Source organism: Mastacembelus armatus, chromosome 15 (assembly GCF_900324485.2).
Source record: "Mastacembelus armatus chromosome 15, fMasArm1.2, whole genome shotgun sequence".
NCBI lineage: Eukaryota > Metazoa > Chordata > Actinopteri > Synbranchiformes > Mastacembelidae > Mastacembelus > Mastacembelus armatus.
In genome coordinates this window covers 1,343,156-1,362,054 of record NC_046647.1, presented here as the reverse complement: position 1 = coordinate 1,362,054, position 18,899 = coordinate 1,343,156, and the positions used below count along the sequence as shown (strand labels likewise).

General features: G+C 38.7%; 1 protein-coding gene across 4 annotated transcripts in view; it reads right to left on the bottom strand.

Annotated features, from left to right (window-relative positions):
- The window catches only part of gbf1 (golgi brefeldin A resistant guanine nucleotide exchange factor 1), a 121,537-nt gene extending 102,893 nt beyond the window's left edge, over nt 1–18,644 (bottom strand). For 2 of the 4 annotated variants that reach the window (XM_026308489.1, XM_026308492.1), the window contains exons 1-3: nt 18,586–18,644; nt 15,179–15,283; nt 1,702–1,768 (exon numbers count right to left, since the gene is read on the bottom strand). In XM_026308489.1, coding sequence (XP_026164274.1) covers nt 1,702–1,768; nt 15,179–15,274 — 163 coding nt within the window. In that variant the 5' untranslated portion in view covers nt 15,275–15,283; nt 18,586–18,644. The other 2 variants (XM_026308491.1, XM_026308490.2) reach the window with 2 other exon arrangements.
- Nucleotides 18,645–18,899: the final 255 nt, after the last annotated feature.

The following is an 18,899-nucleotide window of genomic DNA, read 5'->3' as shown; positions in this document are numbered from 1 at the left end:
GTTGTTATGCTGCTGAAAAAACAAAACAAATTGATCAGTCTGTCAAGCAAGGAAATCAGCTCTCTGTGGCTATTTGAGCTCCATTTTGTCTCTCATCAGGGCATGGAAGTAACATTTGAGAGACTGGATGCACAGGGGATTTGGGCTTATAACCAAGCCCTCAAATATCCTTGACATCGACTCATTACTACATGCAAATATCCTACAAAAATGGAAAAAATATTGCATTTCCATTCTGGTCAAATACAGTAACTGTAAGGAATCACTTTAAAGGAGGGTCACACAGGAACATAGGTTTTAGGTAATTTGAAAGCTAAGGGAAAGCTTTACAGGAAGAAGAAAAGGAAAGAAGAGGGTTAAACTAGCATGGTGAATTCCTCTTCAGCCAGCAGTGCCTGTCCATCTCACAGTGACAGAAGCATTCCCTGGAGGAAGCCAGCAGTGGTGGGGGCTCAGACTGTGTAGCTCCAAGTGGTGCATCTTTCCCATTGCTTACAACTTCTACAACTGGAGAGGGGAACTGTGGGAGCTGCCAGGGCTCTCATTGCAAAGGGATGACAACATGCAACAGCAGGACTGTATTCAGAACCAGCTTGTCTCCCAAAAAAGGGTGGAGGCTCTCAGACAGCACCACTGCAACACAGACTTAAACTCACAAAAGATTTTTAACCACACTCAAGTCAGACAAATAAAAAAAATAGTGACTAGATAGAGTAATTACACTGGAGTAACTCCATGCTGAACCTGAAAATCAAGCACAGAATAACCCATGACAACAGGAGAGTTTTCCAAACAGTGTTGTCTTAAGATTTTCCAAGTGCAGCCTGGACTCAAATGAAAAGCACTGCAGTGCAACACGACCCACAGCCTGTTTCTTCAACCCTTGTTTCAAATCCTGTGACAATTTTGTTTTGAGGATAAATGCTAGACAACTTCTGTCCAAACTCCTTTACCACTTCCTCTATTGGCACCATGGTCTACAGCATCATAGGAGAGATGACACATAGGGTTTTATTACTGACTATAATTAAGACTAGGGAAGAAACTTACAATTATTTACATTATGAAGCAATCTGCTCATTATTTTTGCCATTAAAAAACAAAAGTGAATGAGCATGAGAGTTTCCCAAACCCAAAGTAATGAAATCAACTGTCAATTACTAACAGCAGCTAATCCCAACTATTGAAAAAAAAAACTTGTAAATTATCAAAATAGTTGCCAATTGTTTCTATCTCAATCAATTTATATATATTCAATTTATCTAACTAATCACTTGAGCTCCATTTGGCACCCAATACTCCTAAAATCTTTAATTTTACAAAAATCTGAAATTTTTCCATCACAGATGAAGAATTAACACTTCAAATGGAGGCTGTTATAGTACAGGCCTAGTGCCCTATAAATGCACAGACACAGTAGATGAGAAGAAGTCATGAATTAAAGTTTGTCATGATTCTAGGTATGGTGCATTAATGAAAGTGTATCAGAAAAAGTAGACTACTTTTAGTATTTCTGCTATAAGCCAAAACTAGCAAATCAAACACCATTCTATCTGGATATGTATGCGACTACTCAAGAAGCTTGGCTCAGTTCAAACAAACTCTGGTGAATTCGACTCTTTGGTTCCATTGATTTAGGGTGCTGTGAAAGCTGTCACTCAAACAGCTCTGTGTGCAACGTTCAAAATGGTCCACACATACCTTTTATGTTGTTGAGTACGTCCTTGAGGTTACCAAAGCTGCTAAGTAATGGGTCCTGTTCCTCATCCTAGGAAGAACAAGAAGATAATAAGAACATAATCAAAACAAAGGACATCTAAGACACCATGTGCCATGCAGAGTAGTATTGATGGGTAAAATCTAGGTTTTTTTGTTACCAAAATACATAATGGAATGTGCCAAGAAATGGGTAAGCCTTCCTAAGGAAGCTCCCTGTCTAGTTTGCTATGTCACGTGGCCCCAAAGAGGGGGCTAACAGGCCATGTTGTCATATGTGTTCAAGGCCCCATGACAAGATCACGCTTCAAAGATTTGAGGGCAGGCTCATGGATGTTTTTAAATGCTATTGGTTGCTTTTGTAATCAACTGTTCATAGAATGATTGACTGTCTTGACAAATTCTCCAGAGGTCGGGGCTCGTAGGCTTAAACTGATATTAAGTATTCTAAACATTGCTGCTGGCTTGGACAGCCCATTCAGCAGAAGAGAAACTAAGCTAATAGCTGGGTACTATTTCATAACACTATCCATTGCTGCCAGCTTGGACAGCCCACTCGGCAGCAAAACAAACTAAAAACTAGAAAAACTAGAAGCAGAAAGACAGTTAACCATGACGTCAAAATAGTCTATGAATCTATGTGTGACAAAAGTAAAGTTGGTGGTTGAAGTAACCAGCTTCCATCTTGATACCAAATTAATTCATTCAAGATTATGACTAATGGTTTTGGTCTTGGGTATGTATGCTTTATAATCTTCCACAAGGAAGGCATGTTATATGTTATACAGCTAATTTGTGTCTAGTTCGTAACAGCTCTCTTAAAAGAAATAACCAATTTTTAATCAGATCACACTGCTGCAAAGCAACAAATGTCAATGTTAAATTTACTGATGTCATAAGTAATGTTGCAGAATTTGAGTTAGTAATTTAATATTATTTCAGCAATTTCTCCATCTTCAAACAATGTTACAACAAAATATTCGGTCTCAGACTAGCTCACAAATATGAAGATATCAGGTCAAAGATTTTCACTCTTGCACATTTCATAGACATTTCTTGTGCCAACTGTTCTATTTTCAGCAATGTAAACCCACTTTTTAATGACAAAGTAATGGTCATTGTGCTTCATTAGAAACAAACATTTTTTTGGAAGTTTGAGATGATGTCGATGTTGCCAGCCCCTCTGCAACTACTGTTTGTGCACAATGCAACCATCAGTGTGTGCATACTTATGCTTCTGTCTTCTGCCTTTGGCCTCCAACAAATTACAGTGCTCTCTGAGTTGGTCAGTGTCAACAACCACTTGCACATTTATGTGTTTGAGTATTTCTATTTGGTTTTTATTTATGGTTATAGCTCCTAAAAAAACAGAAAAGGCATTCTGGGGAGATTTTCTCTATTACTGAACCTTTTATTTTTAAATCAAACTCTCTTGTTAACGAAGGATGCATTCCAGCAAGCAGTTTAATTATGAACTTAACCCTGAACTCTGAGATGATTAACCCTGGGATAGGAAACTGACTTTTTGGTTCCAGAGCAGCTGATCAGAGTTAGTTCAACCAACTCTAAGGTAATTAACTCTGAGTTAACCACGTGCACGAAACCCATAAAAAGCCAACATCAACAGAGCTCAGATATATAGATTAAAAATGGCAATGGAGGAAAAAAAGGTCTATGAACTTTGTACAAGTCTAACAAGAACTTCTTAGAACATAAACACAAAAAAAAAGCAACATAGCTGCAGCAGCAAAGGAGAGGCTCTGTCACAGCTCTGTTGAGCCAAGTGTTCCCTTAGCTCTCAGCTGTGATGAATTTATGAGTTTCTTTACAAATAAAATCATGAGATAAAATTCAGCAGATGCTTCGTGTAGCTCCCATAAATTAATCTTCTACTACAGCAGCTCTTGAATCATCTGTAAGACCACAGATGTTCAGACTGCTTCTCGCCCATAGATCTCTCTGAATTTACATCAGTAGTTGCTTTATCTAAATCATCAACGTGTCTCTTAGACCCCATCCCGACTAGACTGATTAATGACACCCTGCCATTAGTTGGCCCATCTTTATTAAACTTGGTAAATTTATCTCTAGTATCAGGCTACGTACCACAGGCCTTTAAGACTGCAGTAATCAAACCTTTACTCAAAAAGCCTAGTCTTGATCCAGGATTCTTGGCTAATTATAGACCAATATCTAACCTACCATTTATTTCTAAAATCCTAGAAAAAGCTGTTGCTAAGCAGCTGTCAGACCATTTACACAGAAATGAACTATTTGAAGATTTTCAATCAGGATTTAGAGCACATCATAGTACAGAAACAGCACTGTTAAAAGTTACCAACAATCTTCTCTTAGCCTCAGATAATGGACTTGTTTCTATACTTGTCCTCCTAGACCTTAGTGCTGCATTCGACACCATCGACCATCACAGCATCTTATTACAGAGACTGGAGTATGTGACTGGAATCAAAGGAACAACGTTAAAATGGTTCCAATCTTATTTATTGGACAGATTCCAGTTTGTTCATGTCCATGATGAACCTTTCACACACACAAAAGTTAGTTATGGACTTCCACAATGTTCTGTGCTAGGACCGATTCTGTTCAACTCATTCATGCTTCCTTTAGGCAAGGTTATTAGGAAGCACTCTATTAATTACCACTGCTATGCAGATGACACTCAGCTTTATCCATTTATGAAACCTGATAACACAAACCAGTTAACCAGACTTCAGGTCTGTCTAAAGGACATAAAGGCCTGGATGACAAGTAACTTTCTACTTTTAAACTCAGAGAAAACAGTGTTATTGTATTTGGGCCTAAACACCTGCCTTCTTTCACTTATATTGCAATACAATATTGCAAAAATTAGAAACATCGTGTCTCAAAATGATGCAGAAAAACTAGTTCAGTAACTCCATAAAAAGCCTCCAGTTAATCCAGAATGCTGCAGCCAGAGTCCTGACAGGAACTAGCAAGAGAGATCATATTTCTTCTATATTGGCTTCTCTTCATTGGCTCCCTGTAAAATTCAGAATAGAATTTAAAATCCTTCTCCTCTCATATAAATCCCTTCATGATCAAATTCCTTCATACTTTAAAGACCTCATAGTACCATATCTTCCCAATAGAGCACTTCACTCTCAGAGTGCAGGTCTACTTGTGGTTCCCAGAGTTTCCAAAAGTAGAATGGGAGGCAGAGCCTTTAGCTATCAAGCTCTTCTCCCGTGGAACCAGCTCCCAGGTAATCCTGAACCATCCCTTAGTTATGCTGCTATAGGCCTAGACTGCCTGAGGACTCTCCATCGGTCCGCTGAGCCTGAGCCACCCTACCCTACTCTACCTTCCTCTCCTCCCCCCTCACATGTATATTCCACCATTGAATGTCACTAACTTTGTGCTTTCTCTCTCCCATAGTTTGTGCTCTCTCCCCTCTCTCTCTCTCTGTCCTCTCTCCCTGTACCTTCTGCAGGTGTCCCTGATCCTGAAGCTGTATATTGCTGATGTGCAGTTACTGACCCCACCAACCTTCAGTGAGTGTTTGTTGTTTATTGTTGCTGTTCTTTTCTCTCTCCTCTATCCACTCACCCCGAACGGTCGAGGCAGGTGGCCGCCCATAACTGAGCCTGGTTCTGCTGGAGGTTTCTTCCATTAAAGGGAGTTTTTCCTCTCCACTAGGGCTGTCGAATTTTGATTTCAGATCTCAAAAATAACAAAAACACGAAAAAACGAGAAAAAACAATTATTCCGTTTTTCAAGTTATTTTGGCCTGCATTCTTAATGACATGCATGCACATTTTCACGCCTCCGGAAGCCTAAACTCTCTCACCCTATCTTGTCGGCGAAACAAGTCCCGTATGTGGTATCTGGTGGCATTTAAAAATCAACGCGAGTGAAGATGGCAACCACAGGAGTCTTTGATCAACAAAAGAGGTAGAAGCAATTCCGCTGTTTGGTAACAGTTTGAACACGAAGAAGCAGATGTGGATCAAAAACACATTATGTGCAAGATTTGCTACGTGGTGGTGTCAGCACCCCTTGGTAACACCAGAAATTTTTTTAACCATCTAAAATTTAAACACAGATTAACATATTACCAACTAATAAAAAAGAAATAGAAAGAACAACGAACCACCCCCACAAAGTCCTTCTGTACACAGTTTATTAAAGACACATTCTTCAGTGCAATGCTGAAGAGTATAAATAGCATGCTGCATTTGAATATATTTTATATTATTTAAGGAAAATTCATTGTTTTGTTCAATAAATGCAACATATTTCCAAAGTCAAGGCGTAATCATAAAATAATTATGATTTCAATAATGAACAAAATAATCGTGATTATGATTTTTTCCGTAATTGAGCAGCCCTACTGTCCACTGTCGCCAAGTGCTTGCTCATAAGGGATTTGTTGGGTGTTTTCGTTTTTTGTAAAGTACCTTGAGATGATTATGTTGTGATTTAGCACTATACAAATAAAACTGAATTGAATCGGAGTGGGAGTGCTGCTCAAGTCAGTATGTTTGCATTGTGCTTTCGCTTAACACTGACCACACTTTGTTTCTTTTAACAGTAGGTTACAAATGAAAAAAAGTGGTGGGATGTGACTAAATGTTATATTTATTTAGGTGCAATTCAATGGGCCAAAAGCACCTGGCAGCAGTTCAAAATGAAATAGATTAGAACATCATAAGAGCAAGGCATAGGCCTAATGTATAGGGTCATTATTATAGCCTCATTTGGTTTAAACATATTAAAGGAAATTAAACATTATTCAGTGGTTTTATTCCGACATGTAGTGGCTTTATTCCAAACATGACATTTCCACATTATTCTCAACATTTCAACTTTATTCTTGACATCTGAACTTCATTCTGGCCATTTCGACACTTTTCCCAACATGCAAAATTAAAAAATGTTTAGGCCTGACAAGATGGGATCTGTTCTAATAGGCCTATCCCCAGAGTGCTGGTGTAATGGACTGTGCAGCCTATAGATTTTGAATCCATGCTATACATGCAAGGAGAGATTGCTGTCCTTACACTGACTGATCGATCATAAAAGCAATCATGTCAGGAAATATTAGTGGCTACCATCTAACTTCTGAAAATGAATGTGCTTCAATAAGCACTTCAATATGAACTATGAATGAGGGAATGAATCAGCCTGCCTTACAGCATCTGCAGACTCGACAACAGGCTGGAGACACAGAAACTCAGTTTCTTGAAAAAAACTTGCCAGTGACCAGGTAAGTTTCATGGAGTAAGTTACTGTGGTAAATGACTCAGTTTAACTCAACTCAAATTTAAAACAGCTTTGAGTTTTCACTAATCCCACTTTCTGGAATTCCCCCCAAGCTGCTATCATCATCAACATTTCAGTGGATAATTATGCATTGCTGCCCAGACTGGATGAAGTGTGTAAAGTATGTGCAGATCAAAACACTGCAGGTACAAACTATGCAAACAGCAAAAAAGGCACTCAAAAGTGTACTGTGCCTTGAGATGATTGTATTGTGATTTGACACTATACAAATAAACTGAACTGAATACTGTCATTGCACCCATAAACAAATAGCAATAGTGGGATAATTCCCGAATCAAAGACTCTAGTTAAAAGTTATGGCACAGTCTTACTCTTACATATGATTGTTTAACGGTTTACATTGGAGGGAGGGAGGAATGTGATATTTATTTTTGTAGAGCAATAATTATCAATACAACATTCATTTAAAAAGCACAGAAAAAAATTAAGTGGCTTTTGAGTGAGGATGAAAAGAAAGTGATGTGTATGGTTGCAAGGTGACATGTCAACAAACCAATCATTGAAAAGAAGTCACACACTAGGGCAAACTGCAGAGTTTCTATGAAATAGTTTGGGTAATTTTGTCTGGTTGCTTACGCTAGCTAGTAAACTAACATTTGCCTTGCAACTTAAATACACTATGTTTGATAGTAATTAATTATGTTTTAGTTTTCCAGCTAATATTGAAAAATTATTCAACCTACAAAAAAGTATTTTCATGTAAACATTAAGCTAACCACCCAGTGAAGACAACCTCAAATTCACATGGGAATTAACATTTAAAACTTACAAGGAAAAGAGAGTATGAAATCCTAGATAATCTAACATTTGGGTGGATGAGTTACTGGATATACGCCCCCTGTTGGTGTTGCTCTCCGGGTAAGTGAATCACTTTTGTCTTGCAAGCGTATCGTGTTGTGTGTGTTGCATAGTTCGTCTACAGACTAGCAACAGACTAGCTATAGTTTAACACACCTAAAAACTAACGAAACTCTAAACAATTCATTAACTGCTACATTCCGGTACTAGTCAAGTACCTTTCTATTTTGACCGGTATTTATTGCTATTTCCTGACTTAGCGTTCGTTAGCCTACCGGTTAGCTTAGCTAGCTAGTTAGCTTTGCTAACATGGCCTCTCCCTCTCTCTCTCTTTCTTGCTCGGTGTGCCACATGTTTAGTTATTCCTCTGCCTCCTTTAGCGATAATGATACCTGTAATAAGTGTAAGGTTCTGCTAGCTTTGGAGGCGAGGATCACTGATTTGGAAGCGAGGCTCCGCACCTTCGAACAAAAGCCAGCTAGCCTAGCCCCGTTAGCTGGTGTGGAGCCACTGAGCTCACGATCTGTTAGCGGTCCAAGGGCAGCTCCGGAGCAGCCCGGAGAATTAGCCTGGGTGACGGTCCGACAGAAACGTACTCCTAAGCAGAAGCCCACGGCTCATCACCTGCCTGTTCACGTTTCTAATAGATTTTCCCCGCTCAGCGACACACCCACTGAGAAACCGACTCTGATAATTGGCGATTCCATAGTCAGGAACGTGAAAATAGAGACACCAGCGACCATAGTCAAATGTATTCCTGGGGCCAGAGCGGACGACATCGAGTCAAATCTGAAAGTGCGGGCTGAGGTTAATCGGAAATATGGGAAAATTATTATTCACGTCAGCAGCAATGACACCCGATTACGCCAATCGGAGGTCACTAAAATTAATGTTGAGTCGGTGTGTAACTTTGCTAAATTAATGTTGGACTCCGTAGTTTTTTCTGGACCCCTCCCCAATCTGACCAACGATGACATGTTTAGCCGCATGTCGTCGTTCCGTCGCTGGCTGTCTAGGTGGTGTCCAGCAAACGATGTGGGCTTCATAGACAATTGGGCCACTTTCTGGGGAAAACCCGGTCTGGTAGCGAGAGATGGCATCCATCCCACTTTGAATGGTGCAGCTCTCATCTCTAGAAATTTGGCCGAGTTTATTAGCCAACCTAAAGCCTGACAATCCAGAGTGGGGTACGGGACGCAGAGACTGAGTCTAAAACTCCTCTCTGCAGTTTCCTTAGAGCCGTCACTCCCCTCAAACCACATAGAGACTGTGTCTGCCCCTCGAACATATAAATCAAATAAATCAGAAGTTAACAGAAGAGGAGTTATTCAAAAAAACTTAATAAAAATTAAAACCACTCCTTTTATTGAACAGAAAGACAGAACTGTCAAATGTGGACTATGAAATATTAGGTCCCTTTCATCTAAATCTTTGTTAGTAAATGATTTGATAACTGATCACCAAATTGACCTACTTTATCTTACTGAAACCTGGCTGCAGCAGGATGAATATGTCAGTCTGAATGAATCAACCCCCCTCAGGCATAAAAATTATCATGTTCCTCGAAGCACAGGTCGAGGTGGAGGAGTAGCTACAATCTTCCACTCAAATTTATTATTAAACTTTCATCCTCAGAAAGGTTATAACTCATTTGAGAGCCTCACTCTTAGTCTCTCACATCCAAACTGGAAAACACAAAAACCAGTTCTACTTGTCACTGTGTACCGTCCACCTGTCCCTTACTCAGAGTTTTTAACTGAATTCCCAGACTTCCTGTCTGATTTAGTGCTTAGATCAGATAAAGTCATTATAGTGGGAGATTTTAACATTCATGTAGATGTTGAAAATAACAGCCTCAGCATTGCATTTAATTCTATATTAGATTCAATTGGTTTCATTCAAAACGTTAATAAACCCACCCACTGTTTCAATCACACCCTTGATCTTGTTCTGACCTATGGCATCGACATTGAACATCTAATAGTTTTTCCCCCAAAATCCTGTTTTGTCAGATCATTCTTTAATAACTTTTGAATTTAAAATGATGGATCATGCAGCGTTTGGAAGAAAATTCCACTACAGCAGATGTTTATCCGACAACGCTGTTAATAAATTTAAGAAAATGATTCCATCTTTATTTACATCTATGCCAAGTATAAACATAGTGGAGGGCAGCTGCCTCAATCCTACTCCCAACCAAATTGATCATGTTGTTGACAGCGCTGTAACCTCACTGCGTGAAACGCTTGATTCTGTAGCCCCTCTGAAAAAGAAGTTAGTGAATCAGAGAAGACTAGCCCCATGGTATAATTTACATATTCGTACCTTAAAGCAGGCATCACAAAGGCTGGAAAGGAAGTGGCGTTCCACAAACTTAGAGGAAATTTTTTTAGCCTGGAAAAACATTCTACTAACATATAAAAAAGCTCTCCGTAAAGCCAGAACTGCATACTATTCATCACTAATTGAGGAAAATAAGAACAATCCCAGGTTTCTTTTCAGCACTGTAGCCAGGCTGACAAAAAGTCACAGCTCTGTTGAGCCCAGTGTTCCCTTAGCTCTCAGCAGTGATGAATTTATGAGTTTCTTTACAAATAAAATCACAACTATTAGAGATAAAATTCAGCAGATGCTTCCTATACCTGCAATAAATGAATCTTCTACTACAGTAGCTCTTGAATCATCTGAAGGACCTCAGTTATGTTTAGACTGCTTCTCTCCCATAGATCTCTCTGAATTTACATCAGTAGTTGCTTCATCGAAATCATCAACGTGTCTCTTAGACCCCATCCCGACTAGACTGCTTAAAGGCACCCTGCCATTAATGAACTCATCTTTATTAGACTTGGTAAATGTATCTCTAGTATCAGGCTACGTACCACAGGCCTTTAAGACTGCAGTAATCAAACCTTTACTCAAAAAGTCTAGTCTTGATCCAGGAGCCTTGGCTAATTATAGACCAATATCCAACCTGCCATTTATTTCTAAAATCCTAGAAAAAGCTGTTGCTAAGCAGCTATCAGACCACTTACACAGGAATGAACTATTTGAAGATTTTCAATCAGGATTTAGAGCACATCATAGTACAGAAACAGCACTGTTGAAAGTTACCAACGATCTTCTCTTAGCCTCAGATAATGGACTTGTTTCAATACTTGTCCTCCTAGACCTTGGTATCACAGGAACAGCGTTAAAGTGGTTCCAATCCTATTTATCAGACAGATTCCAGTTTGTTCATGTCCATGATGAACCTTCCACACGAACAAAAGTTAGTTATGGAGTTCCACAAGGCTCTGTGCTAGGACTGATTCTGTTCACCCTGTACATGCTTCCTTTAGGATATGTCATTAGGAAGCACTCTGTTAATTACCACTGTTATGCAGATGACACTCAGTTATATCTATCTATTAAACCTGTTAACACAAACCAGTTAACCAGACTTCAAGCCTGTCTAACTGACATAAAGGCCTGGATGACCAGTAACTTTTTACTTTTAAACTCAGAGAAAACAGAAGTCATTATATTTGGGCCAAAAAATCTCAGCAATAACTTTTCTAAAATTATAGCTACTCTAGATGGCATAACCCTGGCCTCCAGCACTACTGTAAAAAACCTTGGAGTTATTTTTGACCAGGACATGTCCTTTAACTCACACATAAAACAAATCTCTAGAACTGCATTCTTTCACCTGCGCAACATTTCCAAAATTAGGAACATCCTGTCTCAAAATGATGCAGAAAAACTAGTCCATGCATTTGTTACCTCAAGGCTAGATTACTGTAACTCATTACTATCTGGATGTCCCAATATCTCCATAAAAAGCCTCCAATTAATCCAGAAGGCCGCAGCCAGAGTCCTGACAGGAACTAGCAAGAGAGATCATATTTCTCCTATATTGGCTTCTCTTCATTGGCTCCCTGTAAAATATAGAATAGAATTTAAAATCCTTCTTCTCACATACAAATCCCTTCATAATCAAGCTCCTTCATACCTTAAAGACCTCATAGTACCATATTATCCCAATAGACCACTTCGCTCTCAGAGTGCAGGTCTACTTGTGGTTCCCAGAGTTTCCAAAAGCAGAATGGGAGGCAGAGCCTTTAGTTATCAAGCTCCTCTCCTGTGGAACCAGCTCTCAGCCTGGGTTCAGGAGGCAGACACTCTCTGTACTTTTAAGGCTAGACTTAAAACCTTCCTCTTTGACAAAGCATATAGTTAGGGCTGGCTTCAGGCAACCCTGAACCATCCCTTAGTTATGCTGATATAGGCCTAGACTGCCCGAGGACCATCGGTGCACTGAGCTCCCCTACCCTAACCCCCTCCCTTCCCTTCCCCTCTCTTCCTCTCCTCCCACCTCATGTATATTCCACCATTGAATGTTACTAACCTTGTGTTCTCTCTCTCCTCTAGTTTGTGCTCTCTCCCTCTCTCTCTGTTCTCTCTGTACCTTCTGCAGGTGTCCCTGGTCCTGGAGCTGTATATCGCTGATGTGCAGTTACTGGTCCCACCAACCTGCAGTGTCTATTTGTTGTTTATTGTTGCTGTTCTTTTCTCTCTGCTCTATCCACTCACCCCAACCGGTCGAAGCAGATGGCCGCCCAAACTGAGCCCGGTTCTGCTGGAGGTTTTTTTCTTCCGTTAAAGGGATTTTTCCTCTCCACTGTCGCCAAGTGCTTGCTTATAAGGGAATTGTTGGGTTTTTAGTTTTAGTTTTTGCAAAGTGCCTTGAGATGATTTGTATTGTGATTTGGCGCTATACAAATAAAATTGAATGGAATTGAATTTCTTGTCATGCTGTACAGAAGCTTAAAAGGTTAAATTATTAAAAGGTTATATATGCTTAGATTGATCTCAAACTTTACCTCAGTGAATGAAGAATTTGCATCGTAACTAGACTATGCAATTTCTTCAGATATTGCGATGGGATTGCTGACTGCTGCGAAAAGCTCGAGGCATACCACGTCGCTGGCCGCTAAACAGCTGAAACACATTTTGAATCGCCTGGCGCAGTTGGAATAATCGAGAGCTATGAATTGTAGCGAGGGGGCTTTTATTTTGAGAAAATGCTATAAGAAGGCTTTTATTTTGAAAGGACAAAATGCTGCAGGAGACTCACAGGACCTTATACTAGAATCTGTACTGTATTTTGAATATTCCTTATACTTTACAAAATTGCAATATCGTCCTATAAATAACTGTAGACTTTTATTGTGAAAGTCTCACCATGTCCTGGGAGTAGACACCATGGCTGACATTAAAAATGACCTCAATTGGTGCCTGAAGCTGTATACAACCATTTTAAGATTATGTTGTTGTTTCAGGGGTTTTATTTTGAGAAAATGCTATTTAAAAAAAGGCTTTTATTTTGAAAGGACAAAATGCTGCAGGAGACTCATAAGACCTTATACTAGAATCTGGAGTTTATGTTGACTATTCCTTGTACTTTAAAAAAAATGTAATATCTTCCTATAAATAACTGTAGACTTTTATTGTGAAAGTCTGACCATGTCAGATAGGTCCTATCAAAATGAGAACAGCATTACCTGAAAGACAAAAATCTCCACTACTTTTGAGAAAATGGTGTACGAAGAGGCAAAATTGCAGCCGTGACGGCGAGTTAGAGAGAAAAATTTTCAATAAACTTAACAGCTTAACACCAACACCGGTTCTGCTTCGGCAATGTGACAAACTTATACAAGCATATGAAAAACATGCCAAAGAAAACAATGAGTTACAGAAACTGATAAAGGAGGAGAGAAATATCCCAGCCCCTGGTCCCGATAGACCCAGAAACCTGATTCAGAGCCCTTTCACTCTGGCAGAGAGTATCCAGGTAGATAATACTCAGGGTATCTGCAGGTTTCTAAGAGCTAGATTTAAGACTTTTTAAGACCTTTTTAATACCACGCTGAATGAAATTTAAGACCAATTTTGTAGAAATAAAATAAAACATCCCACAATACAACCAATTACCATAACACACTGTTTATTGATATAAACTGTTTACACACCGTTTGATTTATTGAGTAAAACAAAAATAAAATGCCAGGTGTTTTCCAACAGGTTTCCACAGCTGCTTTGTCTTATTCACACCGCATGTGGGTCTCCAAAGCTTTCATACCCATTGTTCCGAGTTTTAAATTTTTTTGCAGAGTCTGCACCGGACCTCAAACACGTTGCCACTAACTGGACTTAACCACGGCGCAAAATTAGGGTAACCAATTGTCATTAAATTTACATTTACCCATGGCAAAAGACTAATGCTGAAACTTTCCCGCAGTTCACGCAGCTGCCGGAAAGCATGTGTTAAATGAACTCCCCTCAAACGCATATTTTAGTTGGTTCCGCCTATTTCGTTCTGCGTAACAAATACGCAAAGGGCTTTCAAATTGATTTCAAAATGAAAATAAAATCTTCTTTATGGGGTCGGTTAGATTTCATTTTAAGACCTTTGAAACACAAATTTAAGACATTTTAATGCTAATTAAGGCCTTAGTTTTATAATATGGAATTTAAGACTTTTTAAGGATCCGCGGACACCCTGAATACTGGTGAAAGCAATATTCTAGTCATCTATTAGCATTACTTAATATTAATTTTCAAAGTGCAACTGGTCATTTGTTACTTTAGCCAACTCAGAAAGGATAAATATGACTAAGACCTTGATATAATACATTCATCCCATAGAAACGTCTTAAGGCTCAAGAAACATTTATGACACCATGAGTCTCCAATATTGAACTTTTTCACAATATTCTAATTTTCTGAGATACTGAATTTTGGGTTTTCATTAGCTGTAAGTTTTAATCATCAAAATTGAAAGAAATAACCACTTCAAATATATCATTCTATGTGTAATGAATCTATAGAATATATGAGTTTCACTTTTTGAATTGAATTACTGAAATAAATCAACTTTTTGATGATATTCGGATTTATTGAGATGCACCTGTATATAATGACCTTGTTATATTATTTTCAGATGCCAGAAAAGCAAGGAAAAATAATGGCTCTTTGTTATGAAAGAGAAAAACCATAGTCACATGAAGTATCAATCTTTCGTTTTTTTTCCCCATTTTTTAAATGACTATTCAAATGTTCAAAAATCATTGCCAATCCCTAGTTTCTTTCAGAATTCTGAACTGCAGAAAGCTGATTCCTGAAAGGAACACATCTGACATTATGGAAGAAAAATTTGCCTAATTATCCTGCAAGCTTGGTGACTAGAAAACCTAGAGAACCAAAAGTTCTAACCTAGCCCACAATAAGTTTTCATATTATTTGTAAATCTAACCTTACCATTCTTAAAATCAGAAAATATAACTTGTATTTAACTTACCAGTGGAGTGTGGGTATTCCATCTAGAGTTCCTCTTGATAGCACCAACAACAGTGCTGATTTCACCCTGGATGATGTAGATATTTTTGTCCACCATACTATTTGTCTGAGAGAAAAAGAGAAGGGACATGGTCAATTCTGATAGAATATCAAAACAAGGGATTGGCAATAATGATATATTATCACTAATGCTGTCTTATTTGTAGTGTTACAAATTCTCATCGATACCATCAATCTCATTGTGCTGGGTAATCTGTTATAGATTCATTATAATATAAAAAATATCATACACATATATCTGTCACAGAAATTTTAAGGGGAATTTTTATGTCACGCTTCCATTTTATAAAAAGAGAAACACTTCTATTTGTAAAAAGAAAATCATGCTGTATTCACAGCTCATGGCCCCTGGTTTCATAATCAGATCTCCAGTTTCTCTCTAGGCATTAGGACCTATGAGGGGAAACAAAAAAGAAAGATTCAAAAAATGTCCTTCTGTACACTTCCTATGGAACCTACTATTTTTATTAAATGAATTTCTGATATCAGTCAGCCCAATGAAGACAGTTTCTCCCGTCTTTTCAGTTACTCAAGAGCTGTGGCGTTGACAGAACAGTTGGCTCTGAAAACAGTGACGCTGTTACAAGCTGCTCACACACACATATTCAAAGTCTAGGACATCACCAGCTGCTATTCATTATGAATGAGACCTAGCTTTGTAGCACTAGGTACATACATTTTGCATAAAACCCTAACTGTGCCACTTACAATTAACCACTGCATACACGCTATTCAGCCCTGTCAATTAATTAATGAGACTCACACAAACCTTTGCTGATCATATGCTATGTTTATAAATTATATAAATTCTATATGCAGTGGCTGCACCAGAGTGCGAGTACCAAATAGCGTCCGATCTCGGAAGCTAAACGGGCTGTTCCTGGTCAGTACTTGGATCGGAGACCAACTTGGTTGACCAGGGGCCACTATCCTTAGACATTGAGGTTGCGTAAGGAAGGGCATCTGGTGTAAAACTTCTGCCAAATCAACAATGCAGATCAATTGATCCACTGTGGCGACCCTGAATGGGAATAAGCTAGGGATGAGCAAAAAAAATCCCAGATTTTTTCACAAAAAAATCCAATTTGCAATTTAAAATCAAATTTTTTCTCCCAGGAGGGTGTGCTTGTGCTGCCGCCTGTTTGAGGTGCTGCAGTAAATTGGTCGAACTGCTACCTTTGCTAGCAACAGACTTCGAGTACATTTTGCAGCAGGGTACTGTTTGTTCTGCGTCTGACACCGCAAAAACAAACCAATTACAAACTACGGATGACACTGTGCCTTTCTTGGGAATGAGTTTTTCCCTGCTCGCTGAGTGGTTGTTTGTGTATCTCTAATACGGCAAACGTGGAGAGGGAGGGGCTGAGTCCAGAGGAGAACATCGGCGGATGTTAAAGAGGAAACCGATTTTCATTCAAACAAGTCGATGTAAACTACACATTTGCGTTAATCGATAAAATCGGTTCATCGCCCATCCCTAGAGTAAGCTGAAAAAAATATAAAATCTATATGCAAACATTTGCATGAGAAGTCAGAATATGCTTGTCTCCATAAAGAATGTGCAACAGATCAATGAAAATCTCAAAGTAAATATGTTTATCTATAAGAAATCATGTTCTTGGCTGAAACTCATTTTAAGTGATGGCTAAAAAAATATGTAAGGTTACATAAATCTAACATAAAAATATAAAGTAGTGCAAAAATAAATGATTTAATGTACCAAGCTTAAAGTCGAACTAAGAACTCTCACCTAGATGTAAATATAGAATTTAAGAACCAAACAGCAGATTTCCATGTCTATCTTGACAATGCCTAAAACCAACACAGAAAACCCAACAGAATCAAAATGACATGCTGTTCATATTTGACAAGCAGAATATCTCAAAATGGATGGATTGACCTTTTCTTTGTGTCATAAAAGGCATTCCAAATAATATTCTGACTTCATACAAAGATTTAAGATTGTAGGGCTTGGGTGGCAGAGGCTGCATTTTTTTAAATTCATGGTAAGGCTTCTATAATAAGAGAATAAAAGATAGGTAGAGCCTAGAATGATGGGGCAAAGTGACAGATTTATAGCTTAGTGTCAGACCAATTAAATTAACCAGTTAACTTGTTTTAAAGCACGTAACTATCTTAATGTTTCCCAACACAACATAGCTACACACTAAGCTTCACACAAAGAAGAAGGATGAATTGGCCACAAAAAGACTGAAGCCCAAGGCTCAGGCGCAGACAGCAGTCATTAAAATTAATCTGATATTTATTTCACAAGCCACATGATGACTTTAAAAATTTTTTTTTTTTTATATACTAAATAAACCAGAATTAGGTCATTCATAATTCTGACATTTACACTTTCCTAATTCAAACTGTAGCCAAAATTCAGTTTTGTGTATTTACATTTCTCTTCACCAGATCTACCTTTGCATGACACCACAAGAGCCGGAGGGACTCCTTGTTGTTCAGAAATGCAGATATCCAAATTTAATACTGCTATGAACAGTTTATTTTGGAAGGTGATGTTTTTACACAATCTTACATGAACAGAGCTCTTCTCAACATGCTTACAGTCTAAACTCTATACTTCATCCTTTACTCTCTGATATCAGTGACACCTGGCAGTTCCTGTAGTGAAACCCAGTATTTGTTACGTGCAACATACATTTATTCACCAAGAGCAAGTAACAAGTGAGCTGTCGGCTGTCAGGTAAAACACGAAAGGCTAAATTGCTGCTGAGATTAATCTGCTCAATTACAAAGCTAGCAAGCTAACCCTAAGGGGATGAATGACTGTTGACAGATCTCTCGGGCAAACTAAAAGCCAATAAGAGAACCCTTAAATACGACTTAATTAATATCTGTCATCTTACTGAAGCAGTAACATATCCACTGCAAAAACAAGACCACTTATCTGAATATAAACACATAACCACCAAACGTTAGCTTAGCTTATCTTAGCTCGAGCAGCTAGCCTCTCAACAAGCTAAGGGTAACTACATGCGCCTGTCGTGCTGTCAATGGTAAATTGTTTCACTAATGCAAAAAAAAGCAAACGCGTGTTAACACCTACACAAATACGCTTTGCTGTCTTTCTAGATGTTAGCATATTACCTGTGTATGACTGCTATTTCAAAAATGGAGTCCTTGCTGCGGCTAATGCTAGTCTAGTTGGGCAAGCTAGCAGGCTAGCTACCCGGTGAATGAAGAAGACCAAAGTTCAGCTCGTCGCGACAAACACACGAAGTACAAATTTAGAACATTCCACTGCTTGATAACTTCTTATTTGCGACCACAGCTTATTGGTTCACTCTTCAAAAACGCTCCATAAGTGAATAAATTGAGCACCTTACTGCAGCTGTCAATCTGGTCTTGGTAAACACACTGACGTGGAAAACCTTTACACTCTCAACCTAACCTGCTGATAGGGTTTTGATTGACAGGCGGTCAAATGGCTCGTTTTAAACGTTTGAGCTTTAAAATATACATAGAAATTAAACATTGAATTCAGTTAAGCCGTATTAGTCCTTGGAATATTGTTCTAAACATACAAAGCGATAATCTTCTCCAAAATCAAAATAAAATTTGGGTTAGACAGACATAAGGGCGGGACAAAGAGAGCAGCAGTAGTAGTGGTTGGTTGCAGCGGGTTGATGACGGAG